Source organism: Peromyscus maniculatus, chromosome 8 (genome assembly GCF_049852395.1).
Source record: "Peromyscus maniculatus bairdii isolate BWxNUB_F1_BW_parent chromosome 8, HU_Pman_BW_mat_3.1, whole genome shotgun sequence".
In the NCBI taxonomy this organism is placed as follows: domain Eukaryota; kingdom Metazoa; phylum Chordata; class Mammalia; order Rodentia; family Cricetidae; genus Peromyscus; species Peromyscus maniculatus.
This window is the reverse complement of record NC_134859.1, coordinates 38,767,088-38,789,677: the sequence shown is the minus strand read 5'-3', so window position 1 is coordinate 38,789,677 and position 22,590 is coordinate 38,767,088. Positions and strand designations below refer to the sequence as shown.

The following is a 22,590-nucleotide window of genomic DNA, read 5'->3' as shown; positions in this document are numbered from 1 at the left end:
CCAAACTGTTTGTAGCTCCTTACAGATACCAAACCATTTCTCTGCCTCAAGGAAACCCTTCTAAAGCCCTTCATTATCCTGGCCTTTGCTAAGGGCTCCTCTTGCTTTTTCTTTTCCATGCACTGTGTTAGTACACACATAATAAAGAAGCCATCTGTTTCTATCTTTAGTAACACTAGACTGAAACTCGAGCCATTTCTTATTCAACTCCATACATCAGATCAAGTCAAATTAAAATCACATAATTTGCTGGGTGGTGAGGTGGTGAGCACTCGGGAGGCAGAGGCAGGCTGATCTCTGTGAGTTCGAGTCTACAGAACAAGTTCCAAGACAGCCAAGGCTGTTACACAGTGAAACCTTGTCATGAAAAACCAAACCAAAAAAACAAAAACAAAAACAAAAACAAAAACAAAACATACTTCTACTAAGCATGATATATGTATAATACATGGACCATGTTTACAATAGCAGAAAGCAAATCCAATCTGGCTTCCCAAATAAAAGTGGACACAGAGATACTGTTAAAACAACAAATAAAAGTAATTGCAGTAATGTAAGACTTAATGAGGGAAACAGCTGAAGATTACACTTATGTATTTTATGTTTAAAATATTTATTATTTTATGTATATGAATGTTTTGCCTGTATGTATGTGTACCACATGTGTACCTGGTAACCATGGAGGTCAGAAGAGGCATTGGATCCCCCAGAACTAGAGCAGTGGATGGCTGTGAGCCATTATATGAGTGCTGGGAACCAAACCCAGGTCCCTATACAACAGCAACAAGTGCTCTTAACCACTGTACCATCTCTTTAGCCCTGTCACTTAAGTTTTTTTATTACGTGCTGGTGTGGGTATGTGCAAGAGAGTACAGATGCCCCAGGAGGTCGGAGGAACTTGATTCCTTGGAGCTCAAGTTACAGGCAGTTGTGAGGCACCTGATGGAGGTGCTGGGACTCTAACAGGTTCTCACAAAAGCAGCTTCTGAGCCATCTCTCTAGCCCCCACATTTATTTTTATTTATTTATTTATTTTTTTTTTTTTTATTTTTTTTTTGGTTTTTCGAGACAGGGTTTCTGTGTGTAGCTTTGCGCCTTTCCTGGAACTCGCTTGGTAGCCCAGGCTGGCCTCGAACTCACAGAGATCCGCCTGCCTCTGCCTCCCGAGTGCTGGGATTAAAGGCGTGCGCCACCACCGCCCGGCTCCCACATTTATTTTTAATTAAAATGTTTTTCTTTACAATTTTGTGTGTATGGGTGTTTTGACTGCATGTATGCCTGTGTACCATATTTGTGCAGTGCCTTATGGGGGCCAGGAGAGGATGCTGGATCCCCTGGAACTGGAGTTACAGATGGTTGTGAGCTGGTATGTGGGCACAAGGAATCAAACTCAGGCCTGGAAGAGCAGCCAATGCTCTTAACCATGGAGCCATCTCTCCAGCCTCCACTCTTTTTGTCTTCTCCATGTTCTTTTCTCCCGCTGAGGTCTTCAGAAGGGGACATTAGTGAAAAAAGCCGGGTGTACGTATTTTTCATAAAAAGCAATTTGATTCTCACAGCTTTTGGAAGTTTGTATCTGCAGTAAGTATATGAAATACATCTTTGAATACAGAATGAACTTTAGCTCAATGTATTACCTAAGATCTGGTGTAGATATTCAAGATGTACAGCTGTATAAGATTTCTGTTGATAAACAGATTTCAGTAATATAGAAATCCCACCATAGTATTTAAAACACACTGTCATCATTGGGCAGTGATGGTGCACACCAAGTGCTGGGAGGCTGAGGCAGGTGGATCTCTGAGTTCGAGACCAGCGTGGTCTACAAAGTGAGCTCTAGGACAGCCAGGGCTGTTACACTGATGAGTGATGCCATTCTGTATGCTGTGAATATGTGTTGCTCTGATTGGTTAATAAATAAGGCTGCTTGGCCAATGGTGAGGCAGAATAACGTTAGGTGGGACAGTCTAACTAGAGAGAGAGAAAGGCAGAGAGCAGAGGAGACGTTGCTAGCTGCCACCAGGAGAAGCAAGATGTAAAGATAATGGTAAGCCACAAGCCAAGTATAGACTTATAGAAATGGGTTAATTTATAATATAAGAGCTAGCCGGGCGGTGGTGGCGCACGCCTTTAATCCCAGCACTTGGGAGGCAGAGGCAGGCGGATCTCTGTGAGTTCGAGGCCAGCCTGGGCTACCAAGTGAGTTCCAGGAAAGGCACAAAGCTATGCAGAGAAACCCTGTCTCGAAAAAAAAAAAAAAAAAAAAAAAAAAAAAAAAAAAAAGAGCTAGCAAGAAGCCTGCCATGGCCATAGTTTAAAAATAATATAAGCCTGTATGTGTTTATTTGGGTCTGAGCGGCTGCGGGGCTGTGGGGCCACAGGAGCCAGGTGGGTCCAGAAAAACTTCAGCTACATTACACAGAAACTCTGTCTTGAAAAACCCAAACCCAAACCCAAACCGAAACTAACCAACCAACCAACCAACCAACCAACCAACCAACCAACCAACCAAACAAACAAACAAAAAAAACGCCACACTGTCATCAAATTGAGGCAAAACAAAACATTTTTGATACAATGATGTAATGACCATACTCTTCTGAATTAAGAATGAAATGGATTAGGGCTGTGAGCACTCACTCAGCACATGGTCTTTGGCTTGTCCTCTCTTTCGGATGGGGTGCAAATTAACTGCGGGCACCTGAAGCACCTGGCTCACTCTGTGTGGCTGATGCAGGTGGACTTTTGCTGTTTGGCCAACTGACCTCAAAGGCACGGGAGACATTTCAGATGACTTGGCTGACCTTTTTTCAGTTAAGTTCTTTGTCACTACGAAGAGAGAGAAGCGTCAGGTAACTGCTAATTTTTAAAGGAAGACTATTATCATTTACAAGTAGTTGTTTAAAAATTATACATTATATACAAAAATTAAAAGATCTACTTTCAGAAAAGAAATTGAAACATAAATTCTCTCTCTGAAGCTGCTGTAGAACAAGCTGTTTGCTTCCTAAATTCTTGAATCCATTCTCTACTTCCCGAGGCCAAGTTCACACTGTCCTCTCGAGGAGTAAACACTCTCGCTGGATCAGTCCCAGCGTGCCTCCAGCCCGTCTCCAGGTGACAGAGGAGCTCTTACCTACTGTCTCCCTTCTCTATGTCCCACAGACCTCACAACTCCCCTCCTCTCAGGAAGAAGACTCAAACGCCTCCAGCCAGGTCTGTAAAGCCACAAAGACTCACTATCAACGTGCCTCCACCATGTACTTCCCCCTCGTCAATCCCACATGCTTGAGGTTTCTATCAAGTCAGCCTTTGCCTTGGTTGAATCAGTTTACACCAACTGCCTCTTGCATCTTTCAGATCCACTTTCTCGTAAACTCACAGAACCTTTTCTAACACTGTGCATTCTGCAATGACAATACCAGTGAGGCCTAACTAGACAGAGTGAGTAAGGAAAAACCAAACCAAAACAAAAAAACCAAACTACTTTCATCACCCAAAATCAGTATTGAGGTCCAAAGGGAAGAAATTCTTCCTCAGCCAGCCCTTTCAGTCCTTTGGTTAATTATTCAGGATGGTTTTATGCACAGGCCTCAAACACCAAGATAAAGAAACAAACAGATGTTTACCTGTGCCAGCCCAGCTGTAAATAGGTAGTATTCATGCTTTCACTGTGAGAGCGTGAAAAATATTTCACCTGGTAACAAGAGGCAGGGGACATCTAGAAGCTAAAACAGAGGGACTCAAGGGGACAATATGAAATTGCTTATCAACTAACTGAATTCAAGATTAGAAATATGAAACCCATTTCTGCACTTTTGAAACTATTTTTTGAGAGGTCTCACTGCATAGTGCAGGCTGGCTTCAAACTCAGTATGCAGCCCAGTGGTTCTCAACCTTCCTAATGCTGTGACTCTTTAATAGAGTTGCTCATGTTGTGGGGACCCCCAACCATAAAATGATTTTGTTGTTACTTCATAACTGTAGTGTTGCTACTGTTATAAACCATAACGTAAATATCTGATATGTGACCCCTGTGAAGTGGGCCAAGACCCACAGGTTGAGAATTGCTGATGTAGCCAGCCTAATACTGTTATTTTTCAAAACAAAACAAAACAACTCATGGCCCTCCTGTCTCAGTATCTTAAGTGCTGGGATTACAGGCAGGCACCACGGTAAAAAAGTACTTGAAAAAAAAATATTAAAAACTCCCTAGGAAATATGCAGGAGTAAGGACAGGCTCAAGTCCTAAACTAGGAGGAAAATAGAGAGGAACCATCGCTGGGGATGGCTGATCACCTCACACTCCTGATCACTGAATCTACGCATGCACATTCCTTGGCCTTTGTTTCATTTTTTCTATAAATTAAAATAATGTTTCAGATAATGGGTTGGGGGGAAAGCTAAGCATTTTTATCTCCTCAATTCTGGCCCACACTGTGAATAAACCCATTTCTCTTTATCACTTCCTGTTAGTAAAATGGCAAACACTAAACCCAAGGTTTTGATTCCATCACCATTTCTGGCTATAAATCAATTTTTGATTTTACTGACATCATAACTGCTATAGTCTGGAGAAACATCACTCTTATCAACACTTTTTAGGTGCATTATCTCATTACAACAAGAATTCAACATTAGCTATTACATAGATAGTTAATAGAAGTAAATGGCAATTTTCAAAATTTGAGACAGTCTTGATATGTAGCCTAGGATGGCCTTGAGCTTGTAATCCTCCTGCTTCAGCCTCTATGGTGCTGGCATTCGTGCTTTTGTTTTCTTTCTTCTAAATTAAACAAAACAAAACAGGGTTTCTCTGTGTAGCTCCAGCTGTCCTGGAACTCAGAGATCCATCTGCCTCTACCTCCTAAGTGCTGGGATTAAAAGCATGTGTCACCTCCGCCCAGCACCTTCTAATTTTTGTAAAAGATAGTCTGAGATGGAACCAAGCGGCAGTGGTGCACACCTTTATTACCAGCACCCAAGAGGCAGAGGCAGGTGCATCACTGTGGGTTGGAGTCTTGTTATGTTGTGCAGGCTGGTCTCCAATGTTAGTCCTTCAGGGACTGATCCTCCTGCCTTCCTCTTCTTAGCAGTGGGGACTGAAGTGTGCACCACCACACTAAGGACAATGTCTACAGAGTACTGAGTAAGAATGTTGCTGCCATATCGAAGGCTGTCAATTTCTAGTGTTTATTATTTCTGTCTTTAAATTTAATAGGCTTGATAAAGAATCAGAAGAGATAAAACATGTTCTTAATCCTAGCCAAAGTTTCAGTTTAAAAAAAAAAAAAAAAAAAAAAAAACCAAGAGTCTTACTGTGTATTCCTGGCTGACCTCGAACTCTCAGAATCTGTCTGCCTCTGCCTCCTGAGTGCTGGGATTAAAGGTGTATGTCACCACTGCCTGTCTCGAATACATTGTATTGATAATAGCTTAATTCCCACCCCACCCCACGTCTTAATTATGTAGCCCCATCTCAGTCTCCCAAGTATCGTTAATTACTGGAATGTACCTTTGAGGGCTAAAATTATGTTTTAAGTTTTAATTACTGTGCTTAAGAGAGCTATAAAGCGGAAATGCCTCTAACTGTAAACTCTAGTTGCCCAAGGACAGCTAACTTTCTGGGGCTGTTCATATAAGGTAACAAGCTAGGTGTTTCTACTTCTGTAAACAAGGCTGGTTGCCCCAACTGTTCAGGATGTGCTTATCACTTGTAGTTGGGAAGATCATAGGCAGGAAGTATATCAGGATGTATGCTTGCTCCCTACCCCCACTGGACAAAGGCAGGAAGTACAGTCTTGTGAGTCTTGCCTTTGTAAGCACCTGACTAACTTAATTTGCAGCCATTCTGAGAATCTTGGGCATGGATCTGGCCAGTGTCCATTGTCCTGTTCAGTATTTAATAAAGCTTGCTTCAAATTTGGCTCAAATATTTGGTAGTGTTCTTATTCTTGTTCAGTGGGATTAAGACACCACTATGTCCAGCTCTTGCTAATATGGTTGTACTGAATAATTCTTTACCCAGTATTTTAAATTCATTGTGAAATCAGTATATGTTTCCATGTACACTTTTTCTTTTCTACTCAGCTGTAATGTTATTATGTTAGAATGGAACTACCAACACATTTATCAAGATTTGGGGTCAATCCATGGAGAACACCATTCCCTTCTGTCAACAGAAAACTTGTAATTCTACTGTGCTTCTTAGGAGTTTAACATTTAACCTACAATTTAATAGGACCCCTCCCCGCCTCCAATTCCTGTAACTCATGATTTTCTTAACCCAGAGATGTGTTCTGAAGGCTGCACTTAAAGGCCAGTGTGTTGCTTGGGGACCCAGTACTTACTAAGCAGAGCAGTAGTGGGCAGGTAGACTGTGAGGTGCCAGTAGTGAGGAGAGAATCTTTTCCACAGTGTCAGGACATGCCTGCTTCCTTTTGTATCTTACTGATAAGGCATCACTGCTGGTGTTTGAATCAAATCCCTAAGCTTTCTAGTTGGGAACTGATTTTCACCTAGTACAGATGTCACTTTTCATTTAGAGATGAAGGCAACAATGTTCTCAGAGTATTTTCTATAATGTTCTAACTAAAAAAAATCCAGACCTTCCTATTTTATGTGCATGGGTGTTTTGTCAGCATGTGTATCTGTGCACCATGTATTTGTAGTGCCCATGGAGTCCAGAAGAGGAGGTAAGATCCTCTAACTGGTGTTACAGATAGTTGTGAGACACCATGTGGGTACAGGGAACTGAATTCAGGTCCTGTGAGAACAGCAAGTGCTCTTAATAGCTGAGCCAGCTCTCCAGTGACTTCCCCCTCCCCATTTAAAAATTTATTAATGCTTCAATTATTAAAAGAGGATTTATAAAGCCCTTAAAAGAAGAACTATTCATCTCTCCTGCTCCTACAGTTATGTAAGAGCTGGGGCTCTGCAGGTCATGAACAGACCATGCAGCTTGAGCACAGCAGATGTCCTTGCAAATGAAATCAGCACTAATTGGGGAGAACAAAATCCCTCCTTTGTTGTGCTCACCAGTGTGATGAAAAAGGAAATACTCACAGGTACCATATGCAGGCTCCCACTGCAGTGATATCATCTGGAATTTCTCTTCATCTGTGTCTATGTCCAGACTAGAAAGATACTGTTTCACTTTCCTGGCCATTTGTGCATCTTCATATAGCTTCTTGGCATTCAGCAGTGAGCTGCGGCGTGCTCTTTTCTTGTGAGCACCCCCCTGAACATCCAGCATGTTTGAGTTTGTGCTGCCTTGACTCAATGACCTGTAAGGAGACAGAAACTGCAATGAAAGCCTGTAAAGATGAGAATTTAGCATGAAAGAGTGAAGATTCAAAGATTTTTTTTCTGTTAATGCTATTGCATGCTGATGTAAATGAGTTAAAAGATGAAGAGCATTAATGCAAAGTAATTTGGCACAGATGGCAATGTTCTCAATTAAGAACAAGATCTGGCAAAACATGGGATTCAAAGAGTAATATACCAGTCCCTCCCTGAGCACCATATTCCATTACATCTGTGTGTGCCTATGCAAACCACGGCACAACCATACCAAGGAAAGCTTTCCTCTGGTCCGTTCAGGCCATTCACTCTAAGATATGGCAAGAGTCTAGGTCAGGGTAAATTTGTCATTAGTCCTTCAGCAAGGGCAAACAGATCAGCTTTGTACCTGTGCTGCTTTCAATATGCTATTAAAGCACCATTCTGTGATAGCAAGAATCACTTCAAGTACTGTGACCAATTTTATCAGTAATCATATTTTGATCAGAAATTAAAGAGAACAATCAAGATAATATCTGAAAATAACATTTCAATCCAGCATAGTCAGAGATTAGAAACACAGTAAAAAAAATGCTCCTGTTTCTGCAAATATGATGTGGTCAGATATTACTTGCATTCTAGAAGTAGGAGCTGAGATTCTACCATTGCAATACTTCTGAACATGATGGAACTGGATCTTAGAAATAAGTACTATTCAAATAAGCTATAGCTTTATCCAACTCTATCTTTTTCATCAAGCCTGCTTAAACAATTTACATCCAGAACTCATGAAAGGTAGCAACTGCAATGTAGCTGGTCCTTTCTAACAGGCTAGCAAATTAAATGCTTGTAGAGGATTATTTGTTTACTACTGTGTGTGTGCAGAGGTGGGTTCATGCCACAGCAAGTCTGTGAAGGTCTGAGAGTGGTTCTCTCCTACTACTTTTATGTGGACTCTAGGTATCACTCAGGATTCCAGGATTGAATGACTCAAATGATCTTTAATTGAAAGGTAAGAGTATCTCTATTTTCAATATTAGCATCATATTTATATAAAATGCTCTAAAACACAGACCATAAACATACACTTGTTCTTCAATGCTCACATACCTGACTTAAAACAGACACTGAATCCTAATGTTTTCATTGTAAATCATATAAGACAGCTGAGAAACTGTTAATGGTATTTTTTGTCACGTTTTTAAGACCTTTTGATGTAGGGTTCCCAGAGGAGGGGGAGAAGGGAGGCAAGTACACATGCTTGAAAATGTTATAAAGAAACCTATTATCTCGCATGTTACTGAACTTAAAAAAAGAGGTTCCTCTGTGTGGCCCTGGATATCCTGGAACTCAGAGATCGACCTGCTCCTGCCTCTTATGTGCTACCACTGTCTGGTATACCACTGTCTGGTATACCACTGAGGTAACTTTTAGTTGCTGCTGGATGATATGGCTGTGAGTGACACATGGAAAAAACTAAAATTTGCAGAATGGTTTGGAAGAAAAATCTAGTTAACCAGTGAATTAATTATCCTTTAACCTTTAAGAAGCACTTGATTCAAGAGAGTGAAACTTGAACATGTTAGTACATCTCCAACAATGTCAAGGGGAGACAAGCTCTGTGTGCTGGGCCAGCCAAGAAGCCCACAGGGTCAGCTTTGGGTCTTTTATGAGGGGAGTAGTGCATATGCATGGGACCGGGGCAAGGCGTGGGCACTGGTGATTCTAAAAGTGATCTGGAAGATTCAAATTCTGAATATGAACTTTCAGAAACATCTAAACCTTTCTTTCCTTATGTTTCCCCTTTTATGCACACACAAGGGTGTTATGAGGAAGATGTAAAGTGAGGTCTAGCAGCACTTCAATAAGCACAGACTGACAAGGTACTGCACTGGCTTTTCCTGACATAGAAGACAACATCTTACCATGCAGTGACTATTATTATTGTGTGAACGTACAAGCGCAGGCTACAGTGCATCTCTGAAGGTCACAGGACAACTGTGTGGAACTGGTTCTCTCCTACCTTTATGTGGGTTCCAGGGTTCAAACTCACAGTGGAAGGAAGCCTTAGCATTTAGGAGCAAATTTTGATGCTAGTGTTTAATAATTTGATCTTAGTTGCTATCCAGTGTAAAAAAACCAGCTTGTAAACAAACATAGGATACAAAGTTCTAATGCATGAGAATGATAGAAGACAATAAAGTTTCTACTGAACTACTTCCAAAGCAGCCAATACTGATGTGAAATGAAAACACCTGCTGTATGGAAGCCCCAAACCCCACAGTTGAACAGTAACTACTGTAGCTCAGTCACTAGGTCATAGTATGTCCTGCTTTAGTAGTAATGTCAGGCTATCAATTTCTACTTGCAATAAGAAGAACCAGGGAAGACCAAGACACAAATGTATGACGCAGAAGAAAACGCACAAGAAACACAACAGAGGAGGAAAGTCAAGCTCACCAAATGAAAAACAAGACCACAAGACTCAAAGACATGGCTCAAAAAATTCTTACATGTAATGTAAGTATCTAAAACCTCACAGCTCATCAGTTTTAAACATTAAAATTCTATGTATGTTCTATATATGTAATTCCACACACTTAAAGTACTCACTCTTTCCTTATTTAAACTGAATGATGTAGAAGTTCTTTAACTGTCTGTGGCTCTAAACTAGATGGCTAGCAATGCAGAATTAAGAAAGCAGAACCTACTTTAAGCCACAAAAGGCTGAGAAGTTTTAGGGAGACAAAGGGATCTTTTTATATAAAGGTGGTAGAAATTTAAAGTAAATTTCAATCTATGCTTCAAGTTTCAGGCATTCAGTGGATCTGATGAAGGGTTAAAAATGTGTTCACTTTTATGATATAGATCGAATAAAGATGATTCTGCAAAACTAATGGAAAATGCAACCCTTATAAACGGACCTTTTGTACATTAACCTATATGTTTACTTTCATAAAATATGGCATTGAAGTTAGAGAAAGTACTGTTGCCTTTTGAAGCAGACCATCTAGGTTTGGACACACTATTAATGGGCTGTAAGACTGGGTAAGTTACCTTCCCCATCTCCACCCCAAGAATCACAGACCTGTTCATAGGGCAATAGGAGACTTTAAAAAGGTTATTCATTTAGAGAGCTTACGGCAGAGTATAGCACAGGGGAAGTACACAACGAATATCTACTATCATCATCTACATCTCATGGATCTGTTAAATTAAATCTAAACAAAATAAGAACACAACCAACAAAATGCTAGTTCCATCACTACTTTCTGTTAGCAAAAGGCACTTGTCAGAATGTAGGCTGACGGAGTTAATAGAATGCATGCTAACTGATTTGCGTGCATTAATGAAAAGGATGCAGCACATGTTAAGAGTTGCACAACCTTCATTCCAGCTGTTCATTCCCCACTTACCCCAGACTCCGCCACCTCTTCTTCCTGTAAGCAAGAGCCACAAACATTGAAGCATGTGTTTGAATAGGAAAGCACAGAAAAAAGACAACAGTTGAGAGTCAGAGAATTTATGCAGACAGAATAGAACAGAAAAATTTACCAGGAAAAAAAATTATAGCTTAACAGTTAAAAATGGCTTTAATGGAATGAAGGACTGGGAAGGATACAGTGAGTCCTGAAAGCAACCCCTCTATAGCATGTATTTAAAATATGCTTCAGATCAACTGTATTTTTAATGCCTCATCTACCCAGAAGTTGATGCTATTAAGATTAGGCAACGTAATCTGTTCACTGCAAATTTTCTGTTCTGTTTTTGGAAATGTAGGGAGTGGTCTGTGCATTCACAAGCAGTTAGAACGCTTAATCTAAGAACGAGTTTCTACACATTTTTGGAGCCACTCATTTAAATGACAATGAAGTTACAAGGAACATACAGATATATAAATCCATTTTTAAGTGGAAAAATTTCTCTGACAAAGTATTTTACAAGAACACTTGGCCAGCAAATACCACTTAAAAGTGAAAATAAGAAGACAACAAACCAGGGGGTGTGGTGTACACCTATTCTATGATTTGGGGGGAATTCCAGGCCAGTCTAAAACCACAAGGAGATCCCAATTATTATGCTTAAGTATTGGCTGACAAAACTGAACTGGAGTAATTTAGTCCACTCTATTTTCTCATATACTTTCTACTCAACCCAGGCTATTCCCAAGCAAACAGCCAGGCTTATTAATATTTTTCAGTCATTTTCTTTTTACTTGTGTGTTTGCATGCACGTGCGCACATGCATGCATGAGTAAGGAAGTGGTAAGCCTCTGATGCTGTTCCTAAGGTGTCATGAACCTGTATGTTTTTTTCTTGAGACAGGATCCTCTTCATTGGCCTGTAACTAGCCAACTAGGGCTAGACTGGCTGGCCAGTGAGGTCTAGGGATCCACCTGTCTTTCTCTCTCCCCAGTGCTGGATTATAAGCACAGCAATCACACCTGTCTTTTCTACATGGTGCTAGATGTTGAATGCAAGTCCTCAAGCTTTCACTGCAGGCACCTGATTGAGTGAGCTCTTGGCTCTCCTTTGTCAATTCTCAAGTACAGCAGGCACCTTAGAATGCTATCAACTCATCTGGCAGGGAAACAATTATTATGTCTTCAGGTACTAGAATGGAAACATACATGAGTAAATGGAGGGTCATATCAAGACAAGAGACAGTGGAAGGTCCACTGTACCAGGACATTCAACAAAAACGAAAACAGACAACAAGCCTCCTCTAGGTGTGCTTTGGTCCCTGGTTCTTACTGGTTTTTGCTTCCACATTTTGGAGAAGTGACATCTCATTATATTACCCGGAGAAAGAAAAGAGATGGGAAGAAGAGATTTGGCACTCCTTTCTCGATACTATGACAATCTCTAAACTAGAGCAAACTTGAGATCATCTACTTAGAAAGACAACGACTGCTCCACAATGACATAAATGAAACAAAAGCAGTATCTCTCCCAACCAAAACCCAATCTAACACACACTGATTACAACGTATCAAGTATTTTTATTTTCTTAGTAGAATACATGTATTTTAAAGTCACAGCAACTGTGTGTACTTAAAATTTATTTTATTTTTAATGTCCTACATGGAGAGGTCCAAAAGGAAAATCTGATTAAAAAAAAAAAATCTAAACTGTAATGCCTACTTATACGCTGAAGACTATAAAAATTACTGGGAATAGCTTAACAACACACTTTCTATAAACTCTATACATAAATCTTTAGTAGCCTTTATAGTACACCAAAAAATCAAATTAAAAAAGCATTCTCATTTTGGATGTGGTGGTGTTTACCTGTAAAGCCAGCAGCTGGAAGGAAGAGGCAAGATCATGAGTTCCAAACCAGCCTCAGCTACAAAGTGAGCTCAAAAGTATTCTCAGATGAAATCAAAACAAAAATGAAACTCTCATTATTAATCAAGATGAAGCATGGTTAAATGGGTACTTTCTGGGAAGAGTGGTATAACTGTAACTTTTGGAAAAGAAATGTTTCAGAAGCCTGAAGTACCAGTTAGATGAGCTAGGACTTTATAAAAGAGAAGCAGAACAGTTCTTTGCTACTTAGGTTAGAAAACAGATGAAACAATGTGCATTCAGATGATTTCTGGGAGATCAACATTCTTCTACTATTTGCTTGTTGATACTTTCTGTAAACCATACAGAACTACTTTATAGTCAGAAAAGTAATTGGGAAATGGGCTCAAGTCTTAGCAAGTTATATAAAAACTGCTTGAGGGGCTAAAGAGATGCTCAGCAGCTAAGAGCACTTACTGCTCCTGCAGAGGACCTGGGTTCAGTTCCCAGCACCTACATGGTGACTCACAACCATCTGTAACTCTAGTTCCAGAGAAGCCAACACCCTTTTCTGGACTCTGCAAGCATTGCACGCATGTGATACACAGACATACATGCTGGCAAAACATGTATACATACAAAACAAAACAAACCTGCTTGAGCTTCAGTGTCTTCAGATGTAAGGAAGCTGAATACTGCTTACCTGTTAGGATTACTATAATAAATGATCACTGGAGAATGATGTGTGTACAACACTTAGCACAGTGCACAACCAAGGACAGACATTACCTCACCACCCTCGACACCATTCTAACGTGATTTCATACCTCTGTCGGAACATCATGGCAGGGTCCATGTTAGCAGAAGTCATTCGAACAATATGACGGATTTCCTTGGCAATCATTCTTAGCTTCTCGAAATTTACTAAGCCATCTACTTTGGAGTCATTTCCTATGAAATATAAATAATTTTCATAATTACAATTATATCTCCAAGTAGCAGAAGTCCAATTATTGCTCCTGAGTACAAATAAGCTTTACCAAAGTGCCATTAAAAAAAAAAAAAAAAAAAAAAAAAAAAGGTAAATTCATAGACAGCTCAGCCCTGATCCCAGAGAATGAGTTTCTGAGAAGAGCTGTGTTTTCCCTGGGAATAAAGATTCTGAATACAGAATGTGACTGACTGTCCATAGCTGCTAAAACCAGTTCATTATCTCATAGGCACACACGAAGATCCCACAGCACACAGTCCTGTTCTGTCCATGTTTGTTCTTTTGGAAGAAGGTACAGAGTCTGAAAACTTAGGCTAGCCAGACGACAAAGGGACTGCCGGGCCTGCTCACTCACTAATAATTAACACAGCCTGCAACTTTTTATTTATAATTCTTAAAAATTTCAAACAAATAACTATATAAAAAGTAGCAGATACTCCCAAAGGAGTAAGTGATGGGAGATTAAATGATACTGGATTTCTTTCTCAAATGGCAAAAATTAGTTAAAACTAAGGTAGCTGCCTCATTTTCTGGCCTGGTATTCAATTTCCCTCTCTCAGAATCTGAATTTATCACTGACTTTAATCATTAGTATGAAAATGCATTTTGTTAGTTTTTTTTTTTTAATTTACAACTTTGAAAACTGTCAACTTTTTTTGAAGAGATTAAGTTAGAGCCCATTTATTTGGTTACCCAGTCTAAACCATGAGGCAAAAACCTCAATATTCCAAGGTCAGTCTGCGTGACCACAGCAGCATTTAACTACACCTGTCTATTACTGTTAGTGGAACACAGTTTTCTGACATGGAAGGCCCTGAAGCAAGTTTTAGAGCTATATGGGTCTAGAGTCTCATCCCGTTCTATAGTAAGTGGCATCTGTACATTGGTCACAGGAATGGCTCAGGGACTCAAAAACAGTTGGAAACATAACACTGAAACCACATTCAAGTCAGATCCATGTTTTCAGAGTATGTCAGAAGCCTGTGAGAATCTTTTGTTATGTAAAGTAATGTGACGCTGCTGCAGAAACTCTGAGGCAGGAAGACTAGACAACTTCTATCGATGCCTGTGGGAACCAGCCCCAAGGTAGCACAGGGTTCAAGAGAAATCCACAGCGTTGGCACACTAAGACTTCTCTATCAGCCCCAAGGCAGCATAGGGTTCGAGAGAAATCCCACAGCATCGGCACACTAAGACTTCTCTATCTGAGGGATTTAGGGAAAGAAAACACTCAAACAATCTCCTGAAGGATTCCTTCTTTATTTTTCCCTGTTCTTCCCCCGCCACCCCCACTGTCTATAAACTCCAACACAATCTTTTAGGCAATACAGGAGTCACAAAGATGTTACATTCCATTTCTCAAGTGAATGATTATGGGTAAAGACAGATAACAATTCACATACAATATATCTAAGTAGCTTGTCATGAGCAAGTAAAAGCACATTTTCTCAGCCAACCCTTTTGTTGACAGGCTGTAAACTGTGGTTATAAAGAAAGAATCAATTACTTTATTATCTATCTTGAGAGATAATCTTAGAAGGGATTTTAAAAGACTCACAAACCTAAACTGCTGAAGAGCCCCAGAGAATGAGAAAATTGTGTACTTGCAACCTATACTTTTGAGTATATAAGCGCTTTGACCGTTTGCCCTGCATTATTCCAGGAGGAGAAAGGCATTTTAAACTAACTCACAACTATATAAACATTTTGAAGTAACACCCTGCAATTAGGAGCTGTAAATTTTGGGTTTGCTTCAAATCCTAAAGGTGTCCAAAGAGTGCTGGGTTTGTGGGCAAGGAGACTCCTGGAATGCTGTGGATATCACTCTATATAAATAAAACACTGATGGCCAGTGACCAGGCAGGAAGTATAGGTGGGACAAGGAGAGAGGAGAATTGGGGAAACAGGAAGAAGGGGGAGAGACACTGCAGCCACCGCCAGGACAAGCAGCATGTAAAGACGCCGGTAAGCCACCAGCCACGTGGCAAGGTATAGATTTATAAAAATGGGTTAATTTAAGAGCCGGGCGTTGGTGGCGCACGCCTTTAATCCCAGCACTCGGGAGGCAGAGGCAGGCGGATCTCTGTGAGTTTGAGGCCAGCCTGGGCTACCAAGTGAGCTCCAGGAAAGGCGCAAAGCTACACAGAGAAACCCTGTTTCGAAAAACCAAAAAAAAAAAAAAAATGGGTTAATTTAAGATGTAAGAACAGTTAGCAAGAAGCCTGCCACGGCCATACAGTTTATAAGTAATATAAGTGTCTGAGTGATTATTTTATACGTGGGTTGTGGGACTGCGGGGCTTGGTGGAACCTGGAGAGAAGCCCTCCAGTAACACTGGAATGTTGTAGATTCTCTAGTTCAGGCTCAGGTCAACATTCCTGAGATACCATATATCTTTCAGTTATAGCTCAGCTGGCACTTCCCAAGATCCTATGGCATCATGATGCTTTAAATCTCAGGATGTACTTTTTGCCCTGTGTGTAGCTCCTGACTATCAAAGAAAACCTGTAGCACTTTTTGGGCTACAGAGTCAAATTATTTTTTGTAGCCCTGGCTAGTCAGAATTTATTTGCAGAAATTAAGGTCAGGAATGGGTGCAAGAAATTAATCATTCACCAGGTTAGCAATAAATGGGCTGTTTTGTATTTACCACCCTAGCTAACATGTCCTTGTGAACTACAGATTGCTTTTCTGGGATTGTTTGTCTTAAAAACCATTAGGCAAAGCATCTGGTCTACCCTGAAGGTGCACACTGAGACCTGTGACTGCATTTCTCAGTAATAAGATTAAAGGAATTTGAGCCAGTCTGGTTCATTAACTTGAGCTGTAATCTGAAGCAGCTTCCTAGGGAACACTCATAGGCTCTCCAACTGTGTAGCATTTCCTTGTATTTTTTTCATCAAATTTCTGTATAGACTATCATTATTATTATGAATTAAACAGTACATCTTAGGGAGTAATCATTTTGACAATCCACAGATAAAAATGCCCAGTAGATCAGGATATTTTCATGAGATAAACACACTACAACAAAGGCAGTGGGGGACTCCCTGCATCCATTTATACCATGACAGACAGCAAGGAAAGACTGCAGCAGCAAACATGGAGAAGTACAACAGAAGCAAAAGACATTCTGGAGTCTACACCCTCGCAGCCTTGCCTCCTGGTAGGCTCACACCTTGAACTTCAATTGCCATCTGCTACCTGACTGACACAGTTACCAGCAAACTTTGATACCCTCCCTGCTGAGGACAATTAGCCAAGGCAGACAGGGGACAGGGAACTGAAACATGAGTGGGGCCCTTTTGTGTTTTGAGGTAGGAAGAATAAAAACAACTTATATCCAATTAAATTTCAATGCTTTGCTTTGGGACTCTGACTTCATTCTGGTACTAAGGATGAATCAAGGTAGACTAGAATAAAGCCTAAAAATCTGAAAATGAATGAAAATCAATTGGGACTACTAACAGCCTTAAATGAGCAAGGCTTAATCCTTTTCTGGAATAATGTATCAGTCATAAATTTCAGATTTTTTTTTTGTAATTTTTTTTCACTATTTCATAAAAACAAAACAAAACAAAAAACCCAAGGTAGATTAAGAGAAAAATGAACATGACAAGATGTGAAAGAAGATGCCAGAAAGAGACCCATGGAGGACCCAGACCATGGAATCATCACAGAGCATCTTTAAAATGTTCAAAGATATAAAACCAACATCGGTAATTTTAACTAAATTTTTTTTTTTTTTTTTTGGTTTTTTGAGACAGGGTTTCTCTGTGTAGCTTTGCACCTTTCCTGGGACTCACTTGGTAGTCCAGGCTGGCCTCGAACTCACAGAGATCCACCTGGCTCTGCCTCCCGAGTGCTGGGATTAAAGGCGTGCACCACTACTGCCCGGCAATTTTAACTAAATTTTAGTAAAACTGAAAAACAACAAACTAGATTAGTAATTCAGCAACAGGTTTAACCAACTAGATACTGCTAAAGAGAAGAACTGACAACCAAGAATGACAACACCTAGCATGTGGCAAGACAACATGACAAACGCTAGCTACAGGAAGATGTAAGGTTACAGATGTGTAGGGGTCAAATCAAACAAAAGTAAAACCAGAGTCTCAAAACTGATGCCAGCAAATGGCAAATAAAAAACTTGAAGACCTAACTATACAGAATGCCCTAAAAACAAAGGAAAATATCAAACTATTTCAATATGGCCTGTAAACATAAATCAGAATTACAATGAAACAAAATTACAAATCCCACACCTAGCAAAACTGAAAAACAAGAGCTAAAGAGAAGACAAAGGTCCTAACTGCAGCTATCAGCAGAGGCTAAGGATAATGGAAAGAACAGCAAGACTGAGGCTGATGACAACGGATGCTACTTCAAAATGCTGAAGGAAAGCATCTGCCAATCTAAACTACATTTCTGCAACGGAAGGCCAATTTCAGATAAACAAAAATTGAGATCTCTATCAATTTAAGGGAATTATGGTCTTATGGGCTACACAAAATCAAACTAGCCCTCAAAATCACAAAGTACACCAGCCAACCGAACACTTATAAAAATAGGAAGGAATAAACAGCAGCAAGTACAAATAGACATATGAGATTAAACACAGATTTTAGCAACCAACAGTAAAGCATGCAGGATGGACAGCACAATGGCTGAATAAAAATTGGGGGCTGAGTAAATGAAACTTAAGTAGTTCAAGTTCTTCACATGGCCTGAAATAAAACAACACTAATGAATATTGGCAAACAAACATACATGCTATAGCCTCTGGTGAAACACTAAAAGAATAGCAAAACACTACAAGGTTACCAAGGGAACAAAGTAGGAAAAATACCATTACCACAGAAAAGTTAATGCAGGTAGATTGTAAATGAACTGTATTGGTAAACATCAAAAAGAACTACTCATTTAAAAAAAAAAAACTTGAAGAGTCAAAGGGCTAAGTTATTTTACACCCAGGGTATAGAAGAGAACTTCTGTAGGAATATTAAACAAAAAAGGAAACCTAATACAAAACAAGCAAGGATTTCAAACTGCTAACTGACAAGAGGGTTACTGCACAGAGAGGATGTTCAGCCTCATTCGTAATCACAGAAACCAAATTATAACCATGTCAAGAGCCAAGTACTTATTTACTGTAAGGCACAGAGACAAAGAGACTGAATTCAACAGACAGTGTTAGGGGTGAGGAGTGTGAGAACACCTCCAGTGCTAGAAACCAACCGCATCTGACACTACTACCACATTTTTTTTAAGGGTTGACCCACAGATTCTACTCTGATTATAGTGTATAGTCATTAAGAATACACTTGCCTGAAGAGTATGAACAGAGTACGGACAAAAACAGCATTCTTCACAGCAGGTCAACAAGAGGAACTACCCACTGCCCATCACCAGAAGAACAAATCAAAGTATAGCACCCACACAATGGCATGCTAAGTAGTTTTGGAAAACATCGCAGAATCTCCCTAATCCATTGTTGACCAAAATAAGCCAGAAATCAAATCCAACTGCAAGAAAACAAACATTTTGCAAATTTGCTTGTCTAAAGTTCAAGAACAGTTGAAACTAAATGTGGCATAGGTTAGTAGTCACCTATGGGGAGGGCAAGAGGGGAGTGGTTGGGATTGGGCAGGAGCAAACTTCTAAGATACTGGCAATGCTTAACTTTTCCCCGTGAAGTTGATTATGTTGTCAAATTGTACTACTTGTTCATTTGTTTTGGACAGTTTTATTTATGTGTGAATTAAATAAAAAAAATTGGAAGGAAAAAACATTAATAAATATAAAGCAAATGAAGGCTGGGTGTGGCTGGCACATGCCTGAAATTCTAGTGCTTAGGAGGTAGAGAAAGGAAGATCAGGTGCTTGGACTAAACAAACACACCACAGGATAGTGAGTGTCAGTAAACGGCCTCATCTCAGTGTCAAGTTTATATCTGAACTCTTACAGTGAACACTTCAGCAATATGGCTTTGATGTCATCAATTTGCTGCATTTAACTGAATGAAGATTTAGTAGCATGGAATGATTACAATTAAATGGATAATAGATTAAAATGCTGCAGCTAAAGTTAAACATGCTAATTTTCAAATGATTTTTAAATACCTTCATGAAGAAATGTCATATCTTTCTTGACAACAGGGAAGAGTGGAATAATTGGAGGCTGCATGCTTTGACTACTAAGAATATTTCTGTATTTTGCCATGTTTCTAGATGGGTCAAAAAGGTCTTGGAGATCTTGGAGATGTTTCTCATATTTGCTTGGTAACTTTTCCCAAGTGCCTCTGAGTCGTGCTACCGGTGCCAGGTTCAAGCCACTGTCAAAGATGAGAATAAAAACATTAAGAATGGATTTAGAGGGAAGGTTAGGTTTAGGTCAATAAACTACACAGCCAAGATCTATAGTGGAAAAAAAAAAAAACAGGACCCATTTTAATACGTTGAAACAGAAGAATTATGAAAAAATAAACAAAAGGGACTCCTTTAATCTTAAAACAAGAATCACTTTCAGAGGAACTCCAGTAGTATAACAATGCTTCATAGTTTGCATGTAAGAGATTAAACATAACAATTATGTAAAAGAAGCTGAGTGAAGGCAGAGTCAGGCATATCTCTGAGTTCGAGGCCAGCCTGGTCTTTAGAGGGAGATCCAGAACAGGCACCAAAACTACACAGAGAAACCCTGTCTTGAAAAAAATCAAAACCAAAACAAAACAAAAAACAAAAACCAATTACATAAAAGTTAACTTAAAAGGAACACGAGCATCACAGTGTTGCTTCATACCAATTTGAAAATGGTTTAAAAGACGCCAAGAATAACTGAAACTATAACCAACCGAGGTAGAGTCTTGATTCAAAAGTTTCCATATCCCAAGGTTCCAATTTCATCCCCCAAGTCTTCAGAAATCTACTATCTCCTTTCCAGAGTACTTTAAACAAGTTTCAGATATTCTTTAACTTGAACACAGACTTTATGTCCATCAGTCTTCCCCTATTCCTTTACTTCTATGCTGCATGCCAAAGGTAAGCTATCAATAACTAGTGTGTATCTAACACATCTCAACATTCCTACAGTTTAATCCTTTGCTTCTTAGGCATCTGATCTTTACCTACACCACTACAAGTAAAATGTTCTCTAACTTTTAATGTTAAGGTAGGAGTTAAATGTTTGTTCTGAATCATTTCTAAGAAATCACCTCCCCACTACTGTAAGAAGGGTAAAACAGAAATGTAATTCCACCTCTATTGATACTCAGAGAGGCTCAAATCCTAAACTAGAATGGTTGCCAAAAATTAGCCACAGTCAAGCAGGAGTAAGCAAAGGTATCAAAAAATGACATTTGTAGCTAAAGAGGGAAGGAAGGCTGGAATAGTAGTGCTCCAAAGTTACAAGGGGAAGACCAATTCCTGATTCGGAACAAGAGCACAAGAGTCTGTGTGTGACATCAAGCAGGGTTGACCTCTTCAACATGAGAAGTAATAGTAAATCAGTGCCTGTAAAGATAAATCCTGAAAGGAAGCTGTTCAGGAGGACAGTAGAGAACAACTGTAAGGTGTACATAGCCCTAAGCCTGCTAGTCTCCTCACTAAAAAAGACTTTACAAGGCCAATCCTGTTAGCTAGGAACTGTGCCCCAGCTTTTCTCTCAAATGAGCGTCTGCAAAAAGCAGTACAGGGACCTCCTCATTCAGAAGGAATGGAGCAAAGAAGGAATGCCACATCTGCATGCAGCAAAACAATAGTTAGACACCTGCCTTAGGAGGATAAAGCAGAATGTTTCCAAATTCTATGCATCCAGCATAGTAATAACATTAAAACTCACAAATAAACCATAAGATCAAAGAACAACTAGAAGGGTAATTTATTATAGTGAAACTAAGAAAATAATTTACTATACTAATTATGATCACATTTGATACTAAAATATCATACAGGCAGGGGGTACAGCCCAGCAGTAGAATGCTTGAGTCTCACTATATGAAAAAAAAAAAAAAACAAACAAATCTCAAATTCAATAATCCTTCTTAATTTTTAGGAAGTCAGCAAAATATAACTGATAGCTCATTTTTCAGTCCAAAGACTATATTATGTTTATAGTCTAAAGACTATATTATGTTTAATGCAGTAATACTAGAAACATTTATTATGAGCCAAAATCATGCAGAGGCTTATAAATGTAATTATTTAATGTACACATGCCAGGAAACAAGTAGTTAAAACAATGAAATAGGTAAATGGGATGAAATTACTTCTTTATCATTATTTGAAAGAAACAAGAAAATGAGATTATACAACTCAAACCCCCAATATACTAACTCAAAATTGTAAGAAAAAGAATGCTGTACCATGCCAATATATGGAACTGATGCATATAAACAGTAGAATACTCAGAAGCAACAAATGGTCAAGACAATATAAGATGCCATTCAGTAATAAGACATACTGAACATTCAAAGAAATGTTCAAGACTTATATGACCAAAGCTATGAATGTCACAGAGAAAAACAGTGCAGCAGTGTTCATAGGTAAAGGAGCCATTGCTAAATAAAGCTATGTATTCATGCTGTGTAATCTCAATGAAAATATTCACAAGAAGACCTAGATCAATCGACTCAGAAGCTCATATCAAACATGCCAGCTATAGTCAGAGAAAGGATGAGGAGATGAACACAGAGCTTGAGCAGGCCTATGAGAACTCAATACCCCTTTAATGCTCAAGCAATATAGTTCAATTGCTGAGACAAAGTGCAAAAACAGACTCAAGATATGTATGGATTTTAGCAGCATATTTTAAAAAGATTTTTATGTGTATGAGTGTCTGCCTACATGTATGTATGTGTACCATATGCATGCCTGATGCCTACAGAGGTCAGAAGAGGGCATCAGATCCCCCAGAACTGAAGTTACAGACTGTTGTGAGCTGCCATGTATATACAATGCTTATTCAAAAGTTAAAATTAGTTTTCCTACCTTGTGTGGTGATTATGCCTTTAATTCCAGTACCTGAGAG

At 39.4% G+C, this 22,590-nt stretch overlaps 1 protein-coding gene across 13 annotated transcripts in view; it reads right to left on the bottom strand.

The window, feature by feature from the left end:
* Rapgef6 (Rap guanine nucleotide exchange factor 6) overlaps positions 1-22,590 on the bottom strand; it is a 176,904-nt gene that overhangs the window by 15,981 nt on the left and 138,333 nt on the right. For 8 of the 13 annotated variants that reach the window (XM_076578392.1, XM_006984862.4, XM_006984864.4 and 5 more), the window contains 5 exons: positions 19,686-19,897; positions 13,400-13,523; positions 10,698-10,721; positions 7,066-7,286; positions 2,641-2,829 (listed from right to left, as the gene is read on the bottom strand). In XM_076578392.1, coding sequence (XP_076434507.1) covers positions 2,641-2,829; positions 7,066-7,286; positions 10,698-10,721; positions 13,400-13,523; positions 19,686-19,897 — 770 coding nt within the window. The remainder of the gene's footprint in view (positions 1-2,640; positions 2,830-7,065; positions 7,287-10,697; positions 10,722-13,399; positions 13,524-19,685; positions 19,898-22,590) is intronic. The other 5 variants (XM_006984863.4, XM_076578398.1, XM_016003473.3 and 2 more) reach the window with 1 other exon arrangement.